At 53.0% G+C, this 22673-nt stretch overlaps 11 protein-coding genes across 11 annotated transcripts; 4 read left to right on the top strand and 7 right to left on the bottom strand.

The window, feature by feature from the left end:
• Position 1: 1 nt before the first annotated feature.
• Positions 2–1389, bottom strand: BU26DRAFT_348242 (uncharacterized protein). The gene has a single exon (XM_033822409.1). It carries the CDS (start codon positions 1207–1209, stop codon positions 181–183), a length of 1029 nt encoding a protein of 342 aa, XP_033682458.1. The 5' UTR covers positions 1210–1389; the 3' UTR covers positions 2–180.
• Positions 1390–3335, bottom strand: BU26DRAFT_348243 (uncharacterized protein). The gene has a single exon (XM_033822410.1). It carries the CDS (start codon positions 3118–3120, stop codon positions 1570–1572), a length of 1551 nt encoding a protein of 516 aa, XP_033682457.1. The 5' UTR covers positions 3121–3335; the 3' UTR covers positions 1390–1569.
• On the bottom strand, positions 3290–4199 carry BU26DRAFT_383110 (uncharacterized protein; the record flags this gene model as incomplete). Its single annotated transcript, XM_033822596.1, has 2 exons — positions 3290–4044; positions 4103–4199. Coding segments are annotated over 2 exons (852 nt in total), but the record flags the coding sequence as incomplete, so codon positions are not given.
• Positions 4200–4574: 375 nt separating this feature from the next.
• On the top strand, positions 4575–6038 carry BU26DRAFT_348228 (Aldo/keto reductase). Its single transcript, XM_033822408.1, has one exon. The coding sequence runs from the start codon at positions 4787–4789 to the stop codon at positions 5807–5809; it is 1023 nt and encodes a 340-aa protein (XP_033682455.1). The 5' UTR covers positions 4575–4786; the 3' UTR covers positions 5810–6038.
• Positions 6039–6329: 291 nt separating this feature from the next.
• BU26DRAFT_566428 (uncharacterized protein) lies at positions 6330–7477 on the bottom strand (the record flags this gene model as incomplete). The annotated part of the gene is made up of 2 exons (XM_033833523.1): positions 6330–7134; positions 7206–7477. 2 exons carry the CDS (start codon positions 7475–7477, stop codon positions 6330–6332), a joined length of 1077 nt encoding a protein of 358 aa, XP_033682454.1.
• Positions 7478–8720: 1243 nt separating this feature from the next.
• On the top strand, positions 8721–10373 carry BU26DRAFT_552188 (uncharacterized protein; the record flags this gene model as incomplete). Its single annotated transcript, XM_033832142.1, has 1 exon — positions 8721–10373. The coding sequence occupies one exon, from the start codon at positions 8721–8723 to the stop codon at positions 10371–10373; it is 1653 nt and encodes a 550-aa protein (XP_033682453.1).
• A 1228-nt stretch (positions 10374–11601) lies between these two features.
• On the bottom strand, positions 11602–13520 carry BU26DRAFT_348181 (general substrate transporter). Its single transcript, XM_033822407.1, has 4 exons — positions 13091–13520; positions 12826–13030; positions 12551–12741; positions 11602–12485 (listed from the first exon to the last, which is right to left on the bottom strand). The coding sequence occupies exons 1-4, from the start codon at positions 13429–13431 to the stop codon at positions 11609–11611; spliced, it is 1614 nt and encodes a 537-aa protein (XP_033682452.1). The 5' UTR covers positions 13432–13520; the 3' UTR covers positions 11602–11608.
• Positions 13521–14330: 810 nt separating this feature from the next.
• BU26DRAFT_429994 (sorbitol dehydrogenase-like protein) lies at positions 14331–15602 on the bottom strand (the record flags this gene model as incomplete). The annotated part of the gene is made up of 4 exons (XM_033823850.1): positions 14331–14534; positions 14594–15231; positions 15284–15411; positions 15469–15602. The coding sequence occupies 4 exons, from the start codon at positions 15600–15602 to the stop codon at positions 14331–14333; spliced, it is 1104 nt and encodes a 367-aa protein (XP_033682451.1).
• Positions 15603–16340: 738 nt separating this feature from the next.
• Positions 16341–18569, top strand: BU26DRAFT_566424 (dihydroxyacetone synthase; the record flags this gene model as incomplete). The annotated part of the gene is made up of 4 exons (XM_033833522.1): positions 16341–16435; positions 16486–16595; positions 16655–17652; positions 17703–18569. The coding sequence occupies 4 exons, from the start codon at positions 16341–16343 to the stop codon at positions 18567–18569; spliced, it is 2070 nt and encodes a 689-aa protein (XP_033682450.1).
• A 337-nt stretch (positions 18570–18906) lies between these two features.
• On the top strand, positions 18907–20483 carry BU26DRAFT_430233 (uncharacterized protein; the record flags this gene model as incomplete). Its single annotated transcript, XM_033823865.1, has 3 exons — positions 18907–19296; positions 19348–19720; positions 19786–20483. 3 exons carry the CDS (start codon positions 18907–18909, stop codon positions 20481–20483), a joined length of 1461 nt encoding a protein of 486 aa, XP_033682449.1.
• A 53-nt stretch (positions 20484–20536) lies between these two features.
• BU26DRAFT_566422 (uncharacterized protein) lies at positions 20537–22594 on the bottom strand (the record flags this gene model as incomplete). Its single annotated transcript, XM_033833521.1, has 4 exons — positions 20537–21649; positions 21710–22207; positions 22307–22443; positions 22492–22594. 4 exons carry the CDS (start codon positions 22592–22594, stop codon positions 20537–20539), a joined length of 1851 nt encoding a protein of 616 aa, XP_033682448.1.
• Between the last annotated feature and the right edge of the window lie 79 nt (positions 22595–22673).

Genomic DNA, 22673 nt, shown 5'->3' with positions numbered 1-22673 from the left:
GCTCCTCAACGCCACAGAGCCAACCAAGCACAAGTCATCACACGCCAGGCACGAGCGTCCGTCCGTGGGTTAGCGAACCGTATAAATTACTAAGCCGAAACCGAAACCCCAATGGAAGCAAACTTGACATTGCGTCTATCCTCGCCATACCGCATTCCATGCACTCCCTCCCTTCAGCCTTCATAGAGGCCTGCACTTGCTACCATCGTAGAGGCATGCCGTCAACTCCCCCTGGGAAAGCTTCTTGTACTTGATCGGATTGCGATTCGGCGTACCCCAGCACATGATATGCTCCCTCCCATTCTCTACTGCTCCTGCGCACGCACTGCCCCTCACCTTGTCATGTCTGTCCAGGAAGACACCAATCTGCAGCCCCTTTCGAAATTTCCCGTCGAAGCAGTGTGCATCACCCTCGCGCACGCACTTTTCGAACTTCTTGTCCTTTACCTCCTTGTACTTGACTGGATCCTTGCCGGTGGTGCCGTAGCAGTCGACGCGCTTCTTGTTGGGATTGAAGCAGCATATGCCATTTATTTGGCCATCGAGTTGTAGCATCGTCCACTGTTCGTCTGAAAGCTGGGGAGATTTCTGAGGAGCTTGATGGCCTTGCGTAGCGCATGCGCCGGGCTGAACGACGGTCTTGGTGACTTTGACTTCCTTTTGATTCGTCTTCGTCGTCGTGGTCCAGCGAGTTGCTTCGACTTCCTTCGCCGTCGTCTCGGTCTTTGTGACGGTCTGCGTGGTCTTGTGCGCCTCTACCCCCGTCTTCGTCATCCAAACGTGGTCGGTTTCCTTGACGTGGTCCGTCCTCGTGACAACTTTGTTCACCATACCTGTGCCAGCCTTATGAGCGGTTTCGGTCTCATGGTGTGTGACGGTAAGCGCGTGCGTCTGGGCGACATGATGCACTTCTTCCTTGCTGTTGGATTTGACTGTCGTATAGTCGAGGGTAGACGCTGAATTTAGACGAGATTGAACTTTAAGGGTGGTGGATCCTACGTATATATAGTCTTCATGCGGCATCAGAAACAAGATATTTTGGGCCGACCAAAGACTAGTCACCAGAATTTTCTCAACGACGTTGAATTGTAATGGCGACCACGGGATTACCTGCCTCGGTACCAATGTTCCAGTGTTGGGATCTGCCCATACTTGGTTGACATATACCACGTGGCGCATCGCCTTAGAATTTGGGCGCAAGCCCACCATAGTTACATTGAAGGACTTTAGGCGAACTCTTTGCTCTCGTCCCAAGGTAGTCGGATATTTTAGCGCGGTCCGTAATTGGAGCCTCCAGTATCACGTGTCATGCGCACGGGCCATAGAGCGGCTTCCAAGGTTCTCTTTCCAGATATCGCGTTGCGCTTCCTCTGGCATTACTCATCTATCCAAGTCATTCTTTTCCATCAGAAGCATAAAAGTATCGATTACATTCGTATTGTCATATTCGGTCATCCTCTACGCGATCGTTCCGTGGATTGCGACTTCCCATACCCGCAAAGCAGAACGTCCAATATTCGTCCTCCTCGATTCCCAAACAGTCTCCGAACTCCTACCCAACTACAGCCCCTACGCATTCCGATAGAAGATCATATAATCTCCAATTGTCACGAATGCGTCTGCACCCCGCACTGTGCTTACAACCCGCCCATTTCGATCCTTGACGCTGAAGTCACGGCCTCTACGCTTTGCAGATCCGGCATTTCGAATCTCAGCGACGACGCTATGAGAGCGCCGCCGTATGAAGTTGCGCATTTCTTGGAATCGGCATTGATGAGTTTCACGGCGCCTTTCTGTCGGACGATGAGCGGAGGAGGCCTCGGGTGTGAGGATTGGCGCTTGCGGGGTCGGTTCGTGGTCAATTTGCGACTCCTGGGGGGTAGGACTACGACGGGCCGGGGATGAGGGCTCGGACGTGGGGATTGGCGCTTGCGAACTATCCTGCCGTTCGTAGTCCATTTGCGACTCCTGTGGGGTAGCAGGAGTTTCGGGGTGGTAAGGAGGCGAGCTGGCATGAAAATCACCACCAGACGTATACCCCAGATAAGGATACAGTTCGTTGTCGCTGTAATAACCTCCCCCTCGATATTGAGGAGCGGATGCACCGTCTGAATACGGTATATGGGGTTCAGCGGCCTGTAATGGCTCTCGCTCTGTGCTATCCTCCCGCCCGGCATCTGGGATGTTCGGAATCGTCATAGGAGGTGAACGAGAGAGATGAGGCGGTGAATCTACCCGACGAGGGGAGGGCGTTGGGGCCCTGACGCCAAGATTGGATGGTGGTGATTGTGATCGTACATGTACGATTGGGGTTTCCAGGGGCTCTGGGCTCAGCAGACCGTCCTCTTCCCACTCCTCTCGGTCGAAATTCCGCCCCTCCAGCGACGTGCACAGGGCGTGGTAATAGTACAGCAGCGCCTCGATCTCGAAAGTTAGGTTCTCGTGATTGCAGAGAAGATTCCTCCGGATGCGGTTTGCAATTGTTCGCTTTAGGTGTCGAGGACCCCTTTGTTCACGCTCAAGCGTAGCATATGCCTCATCTCCATGCCGAGAGCGGTACACCTCTTCAACTTCGCCCACGATTCCGACGTAGTTTGGGCTATCCGCACGAGCATTCTCCCGTTCGAAAAGCTCGTCAATAATGTCCCAGAGCCATAAATCGAGTTGGATCGGAGCTCCATCCTCGTGTGCCACGTCAGAGAAGTCGCTGGTTGTCATATTGCTTGCAGCAATAGAGCGTTCGACGCTTTGGAAACCAGCAGCCATCCGGGCATCCGCGGATTCGTCATCAGCTCGACGCTGCGCCTCTTGTTCTGCTGTCAAGACATTGTGTAGGCACAGAGTCATCCGACAAGATGGACACCGATTACGAGCTGCGGCTATGCTGCCAAACCATCCGAGAAGACATCGTCCATGAAAGTCATGCGAACATGGCGTCCGAACGAGGTTGATCGGGTTATCCCCAAACCGCTCTTGGCACACTGCGCACATGCCGTCTGGGTCAGGTGTAATTACGGCTCGCAGAGAGTTGGCGATGAAATCCGACATTGGTCGGAGCGTGGGGGCCCGGGGGTCTTCCGCAGTGGATTCAGGCGAGGATATCCGGAAGTTCTCAAACATGGTTGCCAGCAATAGTTGTTGGACTGAGTGTGAGTTTGGAAGGTGGAAGGTGGAAAGGTCGGAAGAGGTGGGAAATATATACCTTGAAAGCTAGAACTCTATAAGTGAATAATGGCCCTGGGTACGGGTCTTGTGAAAAGAGGATGCATCGGGCCTGCTACGACACGTCTAGCCGCAGTCTCTTCTCTCCTCTCTTCTCACGCCAGTAATTCGTCGCTTCAATCAGCTCAGCACACCCGCGAAGAAGCCATCCCCATTTCCGCAAGAACGGCACATTCGCCTCCCATGCCCCGGAGTCAGATGACTCGCCCCACACAATTAGTGCAGGCTTCTCTCCGAGGTCTTCAGAACCAACATTAAGGACGTCTTCACACAACTCGTCATCGTCGAAAATTCCGGCATCAAGCGCACGTAGCATGTTGTCTCTAAATGCCGGGAAGGGGAGCAGGTCGAGCCATGGATGATGCTGGACCGTCCGCTGTAATGCCGTTGGCATTAACATTTTCGGGCATGCCGGTGCCGGAATCTGGGATTGTGGTAGACGTGGACCCGCTTCTGTGTAGGGCGATTCGAAATCGTCGCGACATAGACCTTCTGCAGGAAAGCCCATCAAGACGGCATTTCGGGCTACCGCATTGAGGGCGTTGAGTCGGATGAGAACCGCAAGGTTGCTGGGACGAAGCGCTCCGAGGCTGTAGTCTTCATAGGCGCGTCGAAGCAGTTCGCGCAGATAGGCGACTTGATCCGGGGACACCAACAGGACCGGACCGTCAGATGCAGCAGGGGTCAGCCGATAGTCGCACCCTATACCGCTGCGTCTCTCGGACGAATCAGAAGCACCTGCAGCCGCAGTGATTGGTGATACATGGCTGCTCTGCAGGCTCGGGCTCTGCGGGAGCATCCGCTGAGCGTTCTTCCTTCTACCTAAATAGGATTAGCGTCGGTAGATCTGGTGAAAGAGAGAACAAAGAGAAGCACTGACGGTACGCTCTTTGGTTGATTCTATTCTGCCGTTTCTTTCTCTCCGTCGTGCTTGTCACGCCGGTCCAGTCGTCATTTGGACGCCATGCATCCACCAAGGGGTAAGTCTTCCCCAACAATGCCACAATCAGAGGTTCCGGTGAGCTGCTTCCATCCATTGTGCAGCCGTTCAGCGAGAAAGATCCCACAGTCGGCGCTTAGGTAAGAGGTGAGATGGTTGAAAGACGATCGTAAGCGCTTCCATGTGGCCTTTATGCAACTGGATGACGGCGCTGCCGCTGGGTTAGCAGAATTCTCCGATCGGAGTTTAGAGACAAAGAGGTGAGGACGTTGGTCGGTCCGAGACGCCCAGGGGATTGCCACGCGCTAATGCAACCGGATTACGTGCTAGAGCGGAATAGGACTAGCGTCCCTCACAGGAGTTTCGATGTCACAGCAGTTTCGCAACACTTCGTCACCTAGTGGTGAATAATGGTGGAGCCACTGGAAATGGGCTCAGCTTGACGTCAAGCGGAGTTACGGTAATGCTTACCGTAATTACGTGGCTCAGGTGCTCCTTGACGGAGTTCTGTGCTTTATATGCTTAAAGCGGAAGCTCACGAATGAAACCGCCCAGGGGTAGACTTCCCTGAGCTCTTCCACGACACAATCCTTTCGATTATCGCAACTCCCAAAGCATTCAATTATGTCCTCCGGACCGAAGAGCGCAATGCCCATCGTCTTTGGCGTCATGACGATTGGCAAGGCCGGCATGGAAGGAATACGAGTGTCGGATCACAAGGACGTCAACAAAATGCTCGATATTTTCCAATCTCATGGCCACAATGAGATCGACAATGCGCGCCTATACGGTGGGGGCTCTTCCGAGGAGTACATGGCCACCGCAGACTGGCAGAACCGGAAGCTCGTCATGGACACCAAACTCTACCCAAACGAGGGTAAAGGTATGAAAATGGGCGACAACATGTACTCCCATCGTCCAGATGATGTGCGGCGCGGCCTCTTGGACAGCCTCAAAGCCCTCAATACTGACAAAGTCGACATGTGGTATCTCCACGGCCCGGACCGCAATACGCCATTCGAGGATACCCTGCGCGAAGTAAACAATCTCTACAAGGAGGGCTACTTCAACCGCTTCGGCATCAGCAACTACATGTCGTGGGAAGTAGCCGCCATATGCGAAATATGCGAGCGCAACGGATGGATCAAGCCCGTCGTCTACCAGGGGATCTACAACGCACTGCACCGCGCTATAGAGCCTGAGTTGATGCCATGCTTGCGCAAGTATGGTATCGCTCTGTATGCCTTCCAGCCACTCGCAGGTGGCTTCCTCACTTCGCGGTATCACCGTGACATGAAGAACGAGGAGTACGAAAAAGGCTCTCGGTTCGATCCGAAGCGCTGGCAGGGACAGCTACACCAGGGACGCTATATCAACAGCTTCTACTTCGATGCTCTTGATATTATTCGCCCTGTTGCTAAGAAACATGGGCTGACCGAAGCGGAGTGTGCGCTACGGTGGCTATCGCATCACAGCATGATGGACAAGGAGAGGGGCGACAAGATTATTATTGGGGCGAGCAGTGCGGAGCAGTTGGAAGCGAACCTAGTGGATTTTGAGAAGGGACCACTGCCGGAAGAGATGGTGCAAGCTTTGGATGCAGCGTGGTTGCGCGTCAAGGGTGTGGCGCCTAAGTACTTTCACTAAACGCTCGATATCATGGGACGGCTTGCTGGATCTGCACTCTAGATCGAGGATTTCATCTTCGCGGGCACATTAAATTGTCCATGTCTAGCACAAAAACAGCTCTCTATTTCAACAGCCCCCAGCCCAACGACCTGTTCCATGAATGGTGTATTCAGACAGAGATCGCTCAAAGCATTGTCCAGTCGCATTTGGTATGAAGTATCTCAGTATGGGTATAAGGTATCGCGAAAGAACTACGCATGTAGATCTACGCGCTCTTAGATACGTTTACGTGGCAATATTGTGCTGCTAAAGTTCTCACATGATGAAGGTTGGTATAGTTTACTTCGGCGCGGGCCGCGGATGGCCTCAAGGGTTTAGGTGAGATAATCACCTTATCAAGCAAAGCGATCACAGGCTGATTATATCCTGCACGGCCATCTGACAAGGGAAAGACATTATGCGGGCTTGGAGCTAGATGTTCCAGCGGAGAGCCACATACGGCCAATATCAGGGAAGGTTTAAAACCTCACGGGGACGGCTAACCGCGAACACTGAACTTCGGAGGATCGAAAAGATCGTCTGGCGCGAAACCCTCCTTGTACTGGAACACGATCCGGCCAGAAGACCCATTTTCGCTGAGAAAGGCGATCGAGTCCGTATGATCACACTGCGCTACAGTGAAATCCACTAAGCCTCCAGGAAATTCCTCCCGAATGTGAATATGGTAGTCGCTCTCTTCATCCGAATACATGCGAGCGTCTTCGAGTAACACCAAAGCGTGCTGGAACGCCAATTGCCCTTGTGCACACTGGCGTGCAAAATTAACAACTTCGTTCTCAGGATTCAACTGCACAAGTATTGCGTTTACTGGAGGCGTGGGTCGCGAGATGAACAAGGCGTTGATGTAGATGTTGAACCCAGTGGGCACAAGGCCGAAGAGAGTGCGCTCATCGTCTGTAAAGCGGTCGACGCTTGCCCGGTAGAGCCGATACCGCTCATGAGAGAGCTGGTTGTACTGGACTAAATTCATAGTATATGCACAGTCCCGCCCATTGTAGAGTAGTTGGGTAGGGATCTCGAAGTCTGATCGCCCCACGTGGCTAAGGTTCATCATATGCGTGATAGCTTGGACTGCGATGCCCTCATCACTTACATCGCAGTTGGCGCACTGCAGTGCGGCCCACGGGTGCGTGGGGTTCGCATCATGCCAGCGTTCAAGCACATGATGAATGACTGGCTGAATCGCATTCAGGTATCGGTCCTGCTCGGACGAGCGTACCAAGCCAATCTCATTCACGGCTTGAAATACGTAGAACCGAATAATCCGATCTGCATCCCAGAACCTGGTGTACGGTAGCAAGATCTCATACGGGACAAAGCCGTTCAAAGGATTCAAGGCCCTGTCGAAGAGCACTTGGCGACAATACGGGCATGTATTATCGACTCAGCAATATGCCGAGCTGGTTCGGTGGGGCCGACATGGAGCCAGCAAAGGAGACAACACTCGTGGAATGTGTGTAGACAGCGCGTCTGTACTACCTCTCCGTAGCCCTCCGCATTCCAATCATCCTTGCAAATTGGACAATTTGCTTCGTCTTCGGGTGGATCCACACGAGTCAGATGGTTCTGCAGGAAGTCGTCAAGATTAGGCATCAGTCCTGGGTAAGGGTGGGCGGTCTCGGACATTGTAGAGGCAGTAGCAGTTCGTGCTGTTATCTAAGTTGCGGATAGTTAATAGAAGAACGGTCGACACAGTTCATACACTGCCACGAGTTGCTCTTGACATCTCATAGAAAGCCCTTGTGAGCGCACATCGTGAAATACGCCGACCTAAGCGTGAAATCAGCGGTTAGAATCAAAATCACTCAAGAGCCGTGGGTATACAATGCCAGCTACCGATTAGACAGTTGCAGCTAATCTTTTTCGCGGCTGGGATGACTTGATAGCACCACAGTCATGGGAAACGCTAGTTGAAAATCCGACACCAATTGGATATCATTTTGGGTTTAGGAAGCTGTACTACCTCGATATCACTTGCGTACACAATGCGATCACGTACTCTTGTCCCCGAAACCCATGGAGGGGCGTGCTATGGTGTACGCGGAAGTCGCACACTTCGTGAAGAAAACTACACACCACGTGAAACAGCCACAAATATGAAAGAATTGGGATGGCATCAGCGCTTTCTAACACTTGTTAGCGTTGAAGTCGACGGTGTACGCTTGTCTAACTTCTATACACGTGGGCCTCTCGTAAAGGTGTTGTTGCGGAATGGACGAAACGCAGCTCGTCCTTAAATTCATCTGTGAATCAACAACTCGTAATAATCGGCCAATAAATTGCCAGTGCAAAAATATGTTGTTCGGCAATAGAAAGGGTGGACTGACGGGCGCTCTAGTCACGCTCCAAGAGTAAAAGAATCACGGGGCGTGGCCTCGGACCCCCTTGTCGCATGGCGAAGTGGCTGGCGCAGGTGTTGGATCAGTCCACCACCTCTCAGCCTGGTATACATTTTCTTGCAATGCCTTTCGCTTGAACTTTCTCCCACAAAGTTACGTTGTATTTTAGTCATGCCGTCGCAACCATCTTTTCGTGCGATCCAGATCCGTACTCGTATCAATGACAGCAGACTTTTGTTTGCGCTATGTCATTCCGTCACCTAATTGTACATTATTGAAACCTAGGATATCAGGCTGGCTTCAGCCTTGTGAGGACGATGAAAACCCATCGAAAGACCCGATTCAGCTCGGCTGCCTTCCTTTCGCTTAACCTTGCATTGATCGCGTTATGATGTTCTGATCAACCGAAGGCTGACGAACGATGAGAAAAGCGTACGCAAGATAGAAATACTCTGCCTGAGTTCGGTTCGGCTGTCCAATATGCCCATAGCCCTGCTGTATTTCAACCTCTTCGAATTATTGATATAACGATGTTCTACAATCGACGTGCAACAGAAACGTCCGAATCTGGCCCGGAGGGCGGTCTTCACCAGGCCGCCGCATTAGCCGCCGCCACTCTTTTCATCACGGCACATCGAGCTGTCATGAATTCCGGCTTTACCCTTCGTCGGAAAGGTCTATCAACAGATGCGATTATCGTCTTCACCATTGGTACCCTGACAACATGCTGGACTGGAGCGGTTATACTCAGTGGTGTTTTCTTCGACGACCGACCGTGCCGACAAGACTGGGAGCAATGCGTTGCAAGAATGGTTTTTGCACCATGGATATTGCAGGTCCTCTTTTTGTTCTGGCTTTTTGCATACGTGGATGAGATTCGCGTCCTACGTCAATCACGAAAACCGAATACTAAGCTGGATGCCAAACCATCGGACTCCAACGGCGACGTCAACGATGTAGAATCGGGAACGACCCACCATCCGGCTTTTCAGTGGGCCCATATCCACATCAACTGGAAAGGGCCATGGAACATATGGCACATGGAATGTTCTCAAGGTTATCTGAACTGGAGAGGATCGATCAGGACATCATACTTAATCCTGCTTTACGCTGTTATCCTCATGGTCGTGTTTCCGGTGAGCGTTTTCGCTCTGAAGCAGGAGCTCTACACCCTCGGCCTACTCAATATTATCGGTGTTGTCCTGTTCATCGTCGATGCTGCAGGCTCCAACTCATACGTCCAAGCCCCACACAAATATACAAGAGATACTCTCAGGGTCGTACTACATACCAGACACCGGGAAGGCACGACATACGTCTTGCCTTGTCTCGATCGCGGCTTCGATGCAGTATGGGGCCCTAAGATAGAAAACGAGAACCAGGCTCTAGACGAGGCGATAGAAGCTTTTCAGGCTGAAGGAAGCTATGGCGGAGGCAAAACAATTCGCATGGAAAAGGTCATGGCAAACTTCAACACGGCTTCGAATCTGACGAAAGACGACATCGGTGCATTAGCACGTTGGCTCTACACGCCTAGCCCTATTAATCCCATGTGCAAGATTGCGTGTAAGCGCAAAGAGAACACTCATCTTCTCGCTTTTAGTGTCATGAGTGCTCTTTGGCACGCGGAATACCTTGTTATGATGCACACCGCCTATCTGGACAAGGATCTCGCGTCCAAAACAGCTAAGCTTCGGAACATCAAATCCACGGGACTCAACTTGGATGTCAGTGAAAGTCAGATAGGAAGACAGGATGGCATTGAAGGTTATAAGGATGCCGTGAAATATATCTACCATCTGTTCGGCATCTTCGATGAGGAAAAGATCGACAAGGATGCGCTTTCGCCAACCTCGCCTCTCCCCGAGGAGAGCGTTGTTTTCGGCAAAGTTACGTTCAAGACGATTGAGGAATACACCGCTGAGCTTTGGCATAAGTGTCTCGATGAGCAGGAGTCGGTGTTCGCGGCGTTCTGTGCTTTCGCTACATACTGGAGCGCGGATATCGGAGACAATCCCAGCGAAGGCCGACACCAGTTTCCTCTGCAAGTGCACGGTCGCGGAGGAGATATAGTAACATGGCATGTAATTTGGAGGCAAGCTTGGTATCAGGCAGTCATCGCGCAGCTAACTGGCATGAGCCCGATTATTACCAGCGCTTTCCTAGCTGGGATTTTCCAGTAGCTGGAGGGACTCGTGACGGATCACCTCACAGATTCGCAACGAGGGCCAAATTGTGAATATCGTCATTTGCTTTGAGTTTTCTCTATCTTAATGCTTCCTTTCATCCAAGCAGGAGGTTTTGTTTCTCATGCTGTGCGCCGTTTGTGTTTCATTACTATGTATTCCATGATGAATCTAAATTCTTGCTATGGCTACGACCATGTGCACAAACTAAATAGCGGTGGGGTTTCAACTCCTCTTTCCAGCAATTGCCTCTCTACAGCACGCTCAGGGATAACCCTTCCTACGGTAAGAATTACCCCTAATTTAACGAATTGTCCGAAAATTGCCCCTACAGAGACACACATTTTAGAGGCATTTTCGCGATAAATTCTCTAATTTGGGGAATGGCTAACCGTAGTATATCCTTACTGCGTACAGTATCTCGAAGTGTGCAATAAGTGTTCTCACGGTGCATTAGGCGCAGAGGGTTGTGTGGTTAGATCCGGGCATGTAGGAACTTGAATGGGTGGAAAGCATGTGATGGCTCGGGAGAACGACCTTGAAGAGGAGATTTTGAGTGTGCGAGTTCTGCCAACTTCCTATATAGTGCTCACAACACTGGTGCAGCTCGCTGATGTGGGATACAAGATGACGGACATACCTTGTTTAGAGAAAGGCAAAGAATTATTAGCTCGTCGGCGACGCCGGATCAGAGAAAAGTGCACTAAGAACATTCCTCTCTCTACAGACGGTGTTGCAGAGTCCGTTGTTCCCGACTCCGTAATGAAATGATGAACTTCTAGCTACGTCCAGATCACGAGGGGTTATTGGGTACCTCATACCCAATCTATATGACGAGTTCTGGCACCCGGCTTTGCGACACACGAATCGCTTTATAGGACACGATGACATAGAGTACACTGATGACAATTGGTAAAAGAGATGGAGTTTCCTGGGGGGCTTTGGATGCGCTGGCGCGCATGGAGCTCTTTAAATTGCCGGAGAAGGATCGTCTATGGACCTCTGGTTGGATACTTCAAGCTCAGGGTCTTCCATGGTGGTGCTGCGGTTTCAAGAATCCTGCATCCTGGACGTGCTACGATGACGACCTTGTTCAGTATATGCTTAAGTTATACAATTAGAGGGAGAGAGTGGGATAGAAGGAGGAGGAAGAGGAGTACGCATCCCAGTCGCATCCAGCAAAGAAGCGCAAGATTGAATAACGCAGAAATCACTTAGATTCCACACTCACCTCACAAACCGCCCTTCTCCCTAACCGCCTCCCCCAACGCCTGCGCATCCGTCACATAGCCCCTAAACCTCCTTGCCGGCACCTTCTTAATAAACATCTCATCCAACTCCTCATAGCTCCTGCCCGCGGTCTCCGGCTGATAAACCCACAAATACACTAAGCAAACGACCGATAGCCCTCCGAAGATAAACCCCAGTCTGCCCCCAAGATCCAGCTTATCCGGGTTAAAAAGATACGGCAGGACGAAGCTCCACATAGTATTGAGCGCATTCTGCAGCGCGAGCCCAATAGCGATCGTCTTAATGCGCAGCCGGGACGTCGAGACTTCGCAGAGGATCGTGTATGCTGTCGCGCCAATGGTGACGTTATACCACCAGCAGTAGACCAGAATCATGCTGACGGCGCCTTTGAGCCCAGAGGGCGTGCCCAGCACCGCGCAGCCCGCCATGACGAACAGGATGATCGTCAGCACGAACAGGCCCCAGAACGTCAGGTTCCTGCGTCCCACGCGGTCGACTAGATACCAGCTCATCACGTTCCCCACCAGGCTGATGACCTGCTGCACGATCTGCAGCTTGAAGCTCATAGAGGTGCTGAAGCCCGCAAGCTGCATGTAGTACGTGCTGTAGCTTGCTGCGAACGCGATGCCGGAGAGTGATTGGATGGATAGGGGTGCGATGGAGATCACTGTGCGCCGAAGATTGGAGTACCGGAAGCATTCGAGGTAGGTGACGCCTTCTGTCTCGCGGCGTACTTCCTCGAGCGTGTTTTGGATTAGGGCGAGTTTTTTTGAGGCTTCCGGGCCGCGGTGGCCGAGGCCGTTGAGTGCTTTGAGGGCGGCTTGAGGGCGGTCTTTGGATACGAGCCACCAGGGTGATCTGGGAGATGGGTCAGTCTGAGGGTTTGAGGTGCGGACTATGGTTGCAGAAGAGGAGGGACTCACTCTGGCATGAAGGGGACTAAGATGCTTGCGATGGCAGCGAAACCGTACTGTGCGCAGAAAACGGCGCGATATGCCCATCGATTTGTGTAGACGCCAGTTGAGTTCACGATCAGGGCTACGGTTAGCGGGCCCAGGGTGTACGCGAGAGCGGTCAGACAAGTGAGCATGCCTCGCAGTGCAAGTGGAGCGATCTGGCAAAAGTCAGCACGTCAAAAAGACACAATACGGAAGCCTCAAAGTTTATCTAGATAGAAAGCAAAGCAAAGCAAACATACCTCGCCAATATAGGTCACCGTGACCGAAGCGAGAGCCCCAGTCGCGAATCCATTGAGAAACTTCCCACCGAAGAAAAGCTCGTTCGTAGTAGCAACGAACTCCATCGTCACAGCCGCGAAAGTAATGACCAAACAGATCATAACGACCGCGCGACGTCCAAGCCAGTCCGCAAGCTGTCCGCATCCGAGAGCTCCTACAACAGCTCTATTCGGCCTATTAGCCCGTGCCTCGCATCTCCATTCTCCACATCCTGGAATTACTCACGAAGCCACCGGCGCCCCCTGAAACGCACTCTGCCACTTCGCATCCAGCACATAACTCGTGCTCCCATCGCTCTCCGTATACTCTCTCCCAAAGTCCTTTCTAAACTCTGGAATCCCAATGACATTCCCCGCTGCCTGGTTCTCAAAGCTGACGAGCAGCACCACCCAGACGGCGTATACGCTCCATGCGCAGGCCCAGGGATACTTGCGGAATGCGGCAAGTTTACCGACTTCGTGGTCTTCAGCGCTGGCAAGGTGGCCGAGCTCCGATGTCTCTGCTGCTGTGAGCGTGACGGGAGCGTGCTCGGCGACTTCAACTTGGCTGGGTTTGGAGGATGGCATGGTGGAGGGTTGGGGAGGGTGAAGTTGTCTTGGGAGACGAAGGAAGGAAAGGAGAGGGGGTAGGAATGCAGATTCCAACAGGTCGTGGTCCGCGACACCCAAAGTCCTGGATGCGATGTGGGTCCCCCAGAACGTAAAAACAGGGGCGTCTTTATACCTAGGAAACGACGTATGGATCCTACATGGTGGTGTCACGCAGGCATTGCGTGTCGCTGGAGTCCGTTTCCCTCTGGGGTAGCCGAGCGCCTGGGGTCTCCCGTTGATGCGTGGTTGCAGGGAGTGTCCCCAGATCTGCCGCCGTGGAGAAACCTACTAGTATCGGCCGATCCCCCTCAATGGCCTTCAATTCGACGGAAACTAGGCCGAAAGGATCCATAGCTTTATGCGCCCAATTGCCGATGATTGGCCGATTGGTCAGATTCGAATGAATCCTCCCATAACGAACCGAAGTTCAACCGGCAATGAATCAAGGCGTGGACTTGGTGGGCTGTTTTGGGTATTTTGAAGCGCTAGGGTAGTGGGCCTAGATGAAGTCTCTGTCGAGCTTGGTAATAATATACGGCTACCGAAGTCAGAGGAGAGCGGAATCGAACGAAATGAGCCGGCTCCGTCTCAAAGGCGTTTGCGGAATGCATCGTTCATCGAAGTGGCAGACCGATGTTCCTCCGATCAAGCTTGATGGCCCTCGTATCGGCGACTGGTAGTGCGTCCACAGAATAGGAGTCGATGGAAATTAGCTGTGGACTATAGTAGCACCCATCGTGCCTTGCCATGCGGTGGTCTCCATCGTCACCGGTGTCGAGAGAGGAGGAGAGCGATCCAACATCATCCATTCATCAGCGACAAGCAGGCTCTCAACAGCTTATATTATGGCGCGAGTCGTTCGGGGTGTGCAAGGCTCAAAGCACATCCTCCACCTCATCAACAATCTGCACCTTAATACTCCCATTGCTCAGATCCCCACATGTATGCAGCGCATCCAGCGCCTTTTCTAACGGGAACGTATGCGAGACGAGAGACTTTAGGTCGAGGATACTTCCGGCTAGACACTGCAGACCGGACGGCCAGGTATCGCGGTAGCGGTTGATGAACTTGAGGTCGATCTGAAAGACCGCTGTCAGCAGGGCTCACGAATCAAAAGATGAAGAAGAGAACAACGAACCTCAGCGAGTGACAGGTGCATAAAGGGGAGATTGTTCATAATCTCTCTCCCCACGCCAATCACCATGACCGTCCCACCTCTTCGAGCAGTATAACAAGCAGTAACAACACTGCTCTCCACGCCAGTGCACTCGAGCACCGTCTCTGGTGCACCATATTCGCCCACCATCTCAATGCCGAAGAGCTGCCGTATCCGCTTCGAATTGGCCTGCGCATCCAAATTCTTATCAACCAGATACGTCTGACAAGATGGTACAAACTTCTTCGCGAACTCCAGCCTTCGGGGCTCGAGGTCCGTAATCACGAGCGGATGAGCGCCAGAAGCGCGCGCAGCAGCGAGTGCGATGAGACCAATGGGGCCCGCACCGCATATCACTACACCGCGACCGAGAGATAGACCTGCGGACTTTATGCCGTGCATTACGACAGATAGGGGTTCCAGGAGAGCGCCCTCGGTGTACGTTACGTTGTCGGGGAGCTTGTGGCACCATTTCGAGGGATGTGTTTTGTACCGTTGGATAGTGCCATGGTAAGGGTATACGCCTGCGAATTGGACGTCTTCACAGAGATTATAGCGGCCATCGAGGCAGAGGAAGCACTCGCCACAAGGGACACCGGGTTCCACTGCTACGCGATCACCTAATTGTTGTCGGCGCACATTAGATAAAACAAGGGAATCGAGAATTCGTACCAGGCTTGAGGTTGGCGACGCCTTCTCCGCATTTCAAGACTATACCGGCTGCTTCATGGCCGAGTATGCAATCGCCCTCCACCACGAGAGAACCTATCCGTCCGGTCCTCCAGAAATGTATGTCTGACCTGACGTGCCATCAGCTATTGTGTTTCTAGAGCAATGTGTATCCTTGGTCGACATACCCGCAAACTCCAGTAGCCTTGATGTGTAAAAGCACTTCGCCCTTGCCCGGTGAATGTACAGGTGCATCCACCTGCTTCAGACTGTGGTCCGCGGTGACCTGTAGCGACGGATTCGGTAGAGGTGTGGAGAGCATCATTTTCTTCGTTTGCGTAATGCCGTTTGATGTCTGGGGTGAAGCCTTAGTTCGAATCGCGTCAGAAACGGGAGGCTCGGCGACAACTGCAGGAGACATCTTGATTGCAATGACTGAAACTATGCAGTGAGATGGTCACGAAGCTAGTCAACGAGTGTACCGCGATGAGGGAGATGATGAAGTGAGGAGGATTACGACGATGTGGTTGCCGACTGCGTACGAGGAACGACCACGTGTAGACGCGTTGCTTGAAGGCACCTGTTGAGGGAGGAATGTTTCCGCAAGCGGCGGCAGAAGGTTGCCATCTCGCTATCACCAGCGGTCGGAATGTGATGAGTGGTGGATACTCGGGGTGTGGGGTTCGCGATCGGTGTGGGGAATAGGCACTACATCGGCCTTGCGCTTATTGGCTGTGGTGGTGGCTCCGGATACTCTTTCGAGGCCGGTGGTTATGATTACCGCTTTTGTCTTGCCACCCAAAACGAAGCCACGTCGGATTCCCTTGGTGGGTAACGCGCTCTGGAGGACGTGAAAATATTCGTCGAAACATTGCTTGAAACTCATATTTCAACTTTGAAGGTTCGTCTCTGTTCAACTTGATCGCCTTTGCAGTCATCGTCGGAACGCAGCATGTATGTAGAGCTCGATAAAACCCGGGCCAACGGCCATGGAGAGACGGCGTACGGTGGGAATGTCGTAGATAGATTGAAAAAAGAAGAGACAACCGAAAAGGCAGCGATGAAGAAGCTCTCGAAGGAACACGACCATGTCTTGAAAACCTTCAGACTGCTCATTGCGGACCTGTGTCAGCAATTCAACGGCGGCCACCCCGGGTAAGCAAAGCATGCTAGAAGAGAACGACTGTCGATTGACTGCGAGACAGTGGAGCAATTGGTATGGCGGCGATTGGAGTCGCATTGTGGAAGTACGTTATGCGATACGCGCCCCATACTCCGGATTACTTCAACCGGGATCGATTCGTTCTGTCTAACGGTGCGTTTCGAACGTATAGATGAACTTGATGGGTTGCGGGCAATACTGACTCTACACAGGACACACGTGCCTGTTTCAGTATACATTCCTCTACCTCGCAGGCTACAAAGCCATGACGTTCGACCAGCTGAAGTCATACCACTCCGATCGCATCGATGCACTATGTCCTGGACATCCAGAAATCGAACACGAGGGAGTCGAGGTGACGACCGGACCACTCGGACAAGGCGTAGCAAACGCGGTCGGCCTCGCAATGGCAACGAAGAATTTGCAGGCAACCTATAACAGGCCGGATTTCGACATCATCTCGAACCACACGTGGTGTATGATTGGAGACGCTTGTCTTCAGGAAGGCGTTGCGCTGGAAGCAATCTCCTTCGCTGGCCACCTGAAGCTGAATAACCTTACGATCATTTACGATAATAATCAGATCACTTGTGATGGAAGCGTAGATCTGACAAACACGGAGGACATTAATGCTAAGATGAGAGCGTGTGGATGGGACGTAATCGATGTCGAGGATGGGTGTTTCGATGTTGAAGGGATTGTCGATGCACTGAACAAGGCGAGGGCATCGACCGACAAACCAACCTTCATCAACGTTCGAACCATCATCGGACTCGGAAGCGCCGTTGCAGGAAACGCAGTAGCTCATGGAGCAGCCTTTGGCGCGGCGGATGTCGCAAACATGAAGAAGATGTATGGATTTAGCCCGGAAGAGCACTTCGTCGTAAGCGACGAGGTGCGCCAGTTCTTTGAAGATATTCCGACAAGGGGGCAGGAGCTAGTGCGAGCGTGGGAGAAGAAGGTCCAAGAATATGAGGCGAAATATCCTGAGCTAGGGGCTGAGTTCCGGAGGCGTGTGGAAGGTCGTTTGCCAGACAATTGGAAGGAGTTGATTCCAACGATATTCCCGGATAAGCCAACAGCGACGAGGGCATCCTCCGGCCTGGTGTTCAATCCAATAGCTAAGGAGTGCAATAGCTTCATGGTCGGCACTGCGGATCTGTCGCCTTCGGTGAATATGATGTGGAAAGGCAAGGTTGATTTTCAGCATGTGAGCCTGTCCAATGGTCGGGGCGGGAGAATTTCGCTGACACCACTCAGCCTGACTTGAAGACGACATGCGGCATTACTGGCAACTACGGCGGCCGGTATATCCACTATGGCGTGCGAGAGCATGCCATGTGCGCCATCTCCAACGGCTTGGCGGCATTTGCGCCCAACACGTTCGTGCCGGTCACATCCTCTTTCTTCATGTTCTATCTCTATGCAGCTCCAGCCGTCCGCATGGGCGCGCTGCAGCACCTTCAGATTATCCACGCCGCGACCCACGACTCAATTGGCATGGGCGAGGATGGGCCGACGCACCAGCCTATCGAGCTGGCCGCCCTATATAGAGCCATGCCGAATGTTTTGTATATCCGACCGGGCGACAGCGAAGAGACGGCGGGTGCGTGGATCGTGGCGATCGAGGCGAAGCGGACGTCTACCATCATCTCGACATCGCGACACGCTCTTCCGCAACTGAGCCAGACGCGGCGAGACGGCGTGGCGAAGGGCGCGTACGTGCTGGAGGAGGTCGAGGACGCAGACGTGACGCTGATCGGAGTCGGGGCTGAGCTGTGCTTCGCTGTGGACGTGGCCAAGGAGCTGCAGGCTAAGGGCGCGAAGGCTCGGGTGATTAGTTTTCCGTGTCAGCGGCTGTTCGAGGCTCAGTCGCTGGAGTATAAGCGCGACACACTGCGAAAGCATCGCCTTCCCGCCATCGTCATCGAGCCGTATGCGCCCAACGGCTGGGAGAGGTACGCCAACGCTGCCGTTTGTGTGAAGCGCTTCGGCCACAGTCTGCCGGGCAAGGAAGCCTACAAGTTCTTCGGATTCGAGGTAGGTCCAATGGCCGCGAAGATAGGCGATTATCTCGAAAGGATCAAGGCGGACTCACTCCTCCGCCATGAGTTTGTTGAGCTTTGAGTGTGGGCAAGCGTGGTCGGCATTGGGACAACGCGCTTCGATCGGGCGTTTGGTATCAGTCAGTACTGTTCGCGTGGATGTATATTTTGCAACCGTGATTGGAGGCCATCGAAAGCCGTGACATGTCTGTGAGTGATGGGTGCAGAGTGCGAGGCGTGGATAGGATGACGCGTGGTCTGGGCCCCATTCCGCGGTCCAAGCGCCCGCTCACATGACCGGGCCACAGGCTTCCCCACCTTCCTCAAGTCACCCCTGCGGCTTCCCCATCAATCTTCTCCACACTCCACACCCTTCGCTCATCCATGGATCTTGCATCTCACGTCTCACCTCTACCCTCATGACGGATGCCCCTCCAAGCAAGCGACCGCGATTCACTCACCATGGGGCGGCATCCGACGACTTGCTCTCGCCCTTTCTTCCCACTCCAACAACGGAGAGCCAGCCAGGAGCCGCGGGCAATGGCCTCAACAACATAGACCCGTTCCTGTCCCCTGCAACAAGCTGGGGGATCGATGAATTTTCGCTTGATCCCAGCTACCTAGCTTCCCAAGAGGAGCTACGGTCCCTGCTGTTCACCACAGCCCGTTCTACCGCCCCTACTCGTGCTGGGACTCCAGTGGGCGCGGAAGAAAGTGGCAGTGGCGCAACTTTCAACATCAAGCAAGTGCTAGCTAAAGGTCGACGCGTTCAGTATCTGAAGAACTATATCTCGCATGTGGCACCTTGGGTGGGTCCATTAAAACACGTATCTTTGCGAAGTGGCTGCTGATCAACGCAGCTTGACATGTTCGATAGTAATCGCGCATTTGGGATCCAGCTTCCAGCCTTAGCGAAACAGTCGCCTCCCCTGCTATACGCCATCTTAGCCATTGGGGCGCGGCAGCTCGAGCGCAAGGAGAAAACCCAGGTATCCTTCGATAGCTTAGAGCTGTATCAGGAGGCTATCCGGCTCCTTACTCCACTCCTCCAAACTCGCGACACCCAGGTCATTGCCGCTTGTGTTATCCTGTGTTGCCTGGAAATGTTCACCGCTAGTGCGCAGGATTGGCGGCGTCACCTCGAAGGTTGTGCTGCAGTATTTGATGCTTTTGGCGTCAACGGCTTCAGTGGTGATATTCTCCAGGCTGTCTTCTGGTGCTATGCTCGAATGGGTGCGTCTCTCTTTGTTTCTCTACCTATCTCTCTTCTCAGGACCCTTTGTTTACGAACTGCATAGACGTCTGCGGTGCACTCATTTCGGACGGCGCCGAAGGCACGCTCTTGAAACCTTGCAAATGGCTCCCACCAGACACCCCAGAGGACTTTGCTGAATCATTGTTCCGGCACACCTCTTCACCAGACATGTACGCAAACTTTTCAGTTTACCTCTGCGCCAGAACCTGCGAACTCATCTCCGATCGCAACAAGTATGTCGAACTCGGAGAAGAGAATGGGTGCGACGATGCCTATTTTCGGGACCGTTGGATTCGATTATGGGATCTGCTTGCGAATTGGGCGCTTTCCCGCCCTAATGAAATGCTGCCCGTCAAAACCACTACAACATCCCCATTTCCCCATATCTTTTTCGCTCATTGGGCGGCGATATCGTCAAACCAGCTATACCACACGTCGTGCATACTTCTCCTCAGCTCCAACCCCAAACAAAAGGCCATGCTCGGATCGTCCCCTATCGCGTCCGTGTTCTGGCACGCGAAGAGGATCTGTGGTATTTCTCTAGCCAACCCTCACGAAGGCTGCTTAAACAACGCCATCCAGCCACTTTGGATCGCTGGACGGCTTCTTAGTCACAGCTCAGAGCAGGCTTTGGTCGTCAAGACTATCCGCCATATTGAGGCCCTGACCGGATGGACCGCCTGCTGGCGTGTTCGGGATCTGGAGAACGTCTGGGGTTATAAGATCCGGGCGGAAGAGTGAGAGCTCAGCTGTCTAAGCAAGGTGGCGACACAACCAAAAATCGACCGACGTGATCACCACCCTTCCGCAAGCCGCCATTCATCCCGGAGGCCGTCCAAATGGTGGCTGATATTGAAGCCGGTCAGTTGCTGAGCGTGCTCTAACGTGTTTAAAATGACGGTGTGCTGACTTTGATGAGTAGCCGTTCGAGCCGCTACAACCAATGAGGCTAAAAGAGTCGGATCCCAGCAGTCCCATCGATCGTTGCTTATCGCGGTCCCGCATATCCTGTGAGAGTGCCACAGCAGCGACATGAATGGAGTGTTGGGACCGGCTCGCTCTAGAAAGCGTGGCTTGTTTTGCAGCATAATGAGCATTCCGGTGTGGTAGAGCTGATTCGCTAGGACTGCCGCTCCGCCCGTGAAGATGATGGTCGGGAACTCGTCTTCGGTACGCATACCATCACTTGGATACAACTCAACAATTGCATGAAAGTCTTGAGGGCGATTTTTGTACCAGTTCTCGAAGCTCGCGACGAGCGTGTTCCACAGTTCCACACGCTCCAGTCCGTACCGCTGCACCTGCCATCCATCCTCGTCGCCTCGGGCGAACATGGCAGCGTCGGTGCATAGCGCCACGGCTTCATGGGCGTATCGGAACACTTGATCCGCGTCTCCTCTTGCGCTATACGCCTGAAGTGTTGTGGATGCGGAAGACGGTGCCAGCCTAGCTTGGGACGAGTTTATCAATGCAACGCTGAGCTCTATATCCTGCATCAGCTTGTCCCAGGAACGTGAATATTGGAGGATATGGCGCTTACGGAGTCTTGCTACCAGCCAAAACGCACAAGACGCTAACCTCTTCTTATTGACCTCAGGCAGAAGAACTTCCAGAATGCCTTGCGCAAAATCGGCACCATCCCCTTGCATCCAGAAGCCTGAAAGGTCCGTTACGGCGCTCCGCGTAAGTTCGAAAGCATTCAGTAGAGCATTGTGGACCTCATTTTCGTTCCCTTCTTGTTGCCGGTGCAAATGCGCAACCATAGCGATGTTCGATTCCTGGCTAAGGTGACGCGCGCAAAGCGACGCCTCCGCAAGCGACAACACCGCATAGCGAACGGAAGTCGATTCTATCGAAAGCTGCAGGACTTCTTGTCCAAAGCATTGATGGCGGTCACAAATGTCCAGCTAAGCACCTCAGTCATTCTGTTAGGACCGACACTACCATGCGTCTTACAGAGAACTCACCCAAGGGGCGATCCCATAGCGATAATGTTTCAGCAATTCTAGAATACGGTCATCGTGCGGCTCCATTCCTCCGATGGCGTCCGGTAGATTGATCACAGGCCAGCTATCTGACTTCGCGCCCTGGGGCAAGCCCCCACCAGCGAAATCCTCCAGCATTGGGTCGATGCGCAACGGGTCCGCTCCATCGCTATCTGAGGGTGTTAGATGCGTATCATTTGGCCGAGGGCTGCGAGCGTAGTCTATGCGGGTATCAATAGCTCCGGCATTCCCATTTCCAAGCGCCAGCAAGCCATGCAGAGCGAATTCATATCGTTCGACAGACGGACTGGTAGCCTCTGGCACAATTCTTATACCTCCTGCTTGGTCTTCGCCGGCAGTAGCTTGTGCCCATGGCCGCAACGGTGCGTTTTGGGTGTTCTCTTCCTCGGCCCGCATGTCATGGCTTGTAGCTCCATCGCCCGCTTCTTGTTCGCTGTTCTCGCCTTCTGCAGACACAAACTGCGGTCGTCAGTATTCTGATCGCACTCGGCAACTTGATTTCGGACCCAGGATGCTCGTAACTAAGGCAGTCAAGTCGTGAAACTTGCGATCACCTACCCGTAAATTGCTGTACTTCACACTGGTCGAAACCCCCGGGGTGAAGTTATTCTTCCCCAATATCTGGAAAGCCGCCGCATATCGACATTCGAATCCTTTCGATATACAATTCTGACATTTCGGTTTGCCTTCGTCACCTTGCTCGACGTTAGAAAGCTCTAAGGCGGAACTGAACGCATGCGCACATTTTCGGCGGCGAGTCCGGCAAGTCAAACAGCCCGCCCGAGACCTCTTCGGCCGGGATAGTGCGGGATTGCCGGCACCTTCAGCTTGCTCTGCGGCCTCCATTGAACGAACAATCCGATCTGAATGGAGGAATTTTTTGCATTGTCTTCGGCCCAGCAAGGGAAGAAAAGACTACCGAAGC

The sequence above is a fragment of the Trematosphaeria pertusa genome, assembly GCF_010094035.1.
Source record: "Trematosphaeria pertusa strain CBS 122368 unplaced genomic scaffold BU26scaffold_9, whole genome shotgun sequence".
NCBI classification, from domain to species: domain Eukaryota; kingdom Fungi; phylum Ascomycota; class Dothideomycetes; order Pleosporales; family Trematosphaeriaceae; genus Trematosphaeria; species Trematosphaeria pertusa.
Note: the sequence above shows the minus strand (reverse complement) of the source record. Positions and strands in the feature narration are given on the sequence as shown.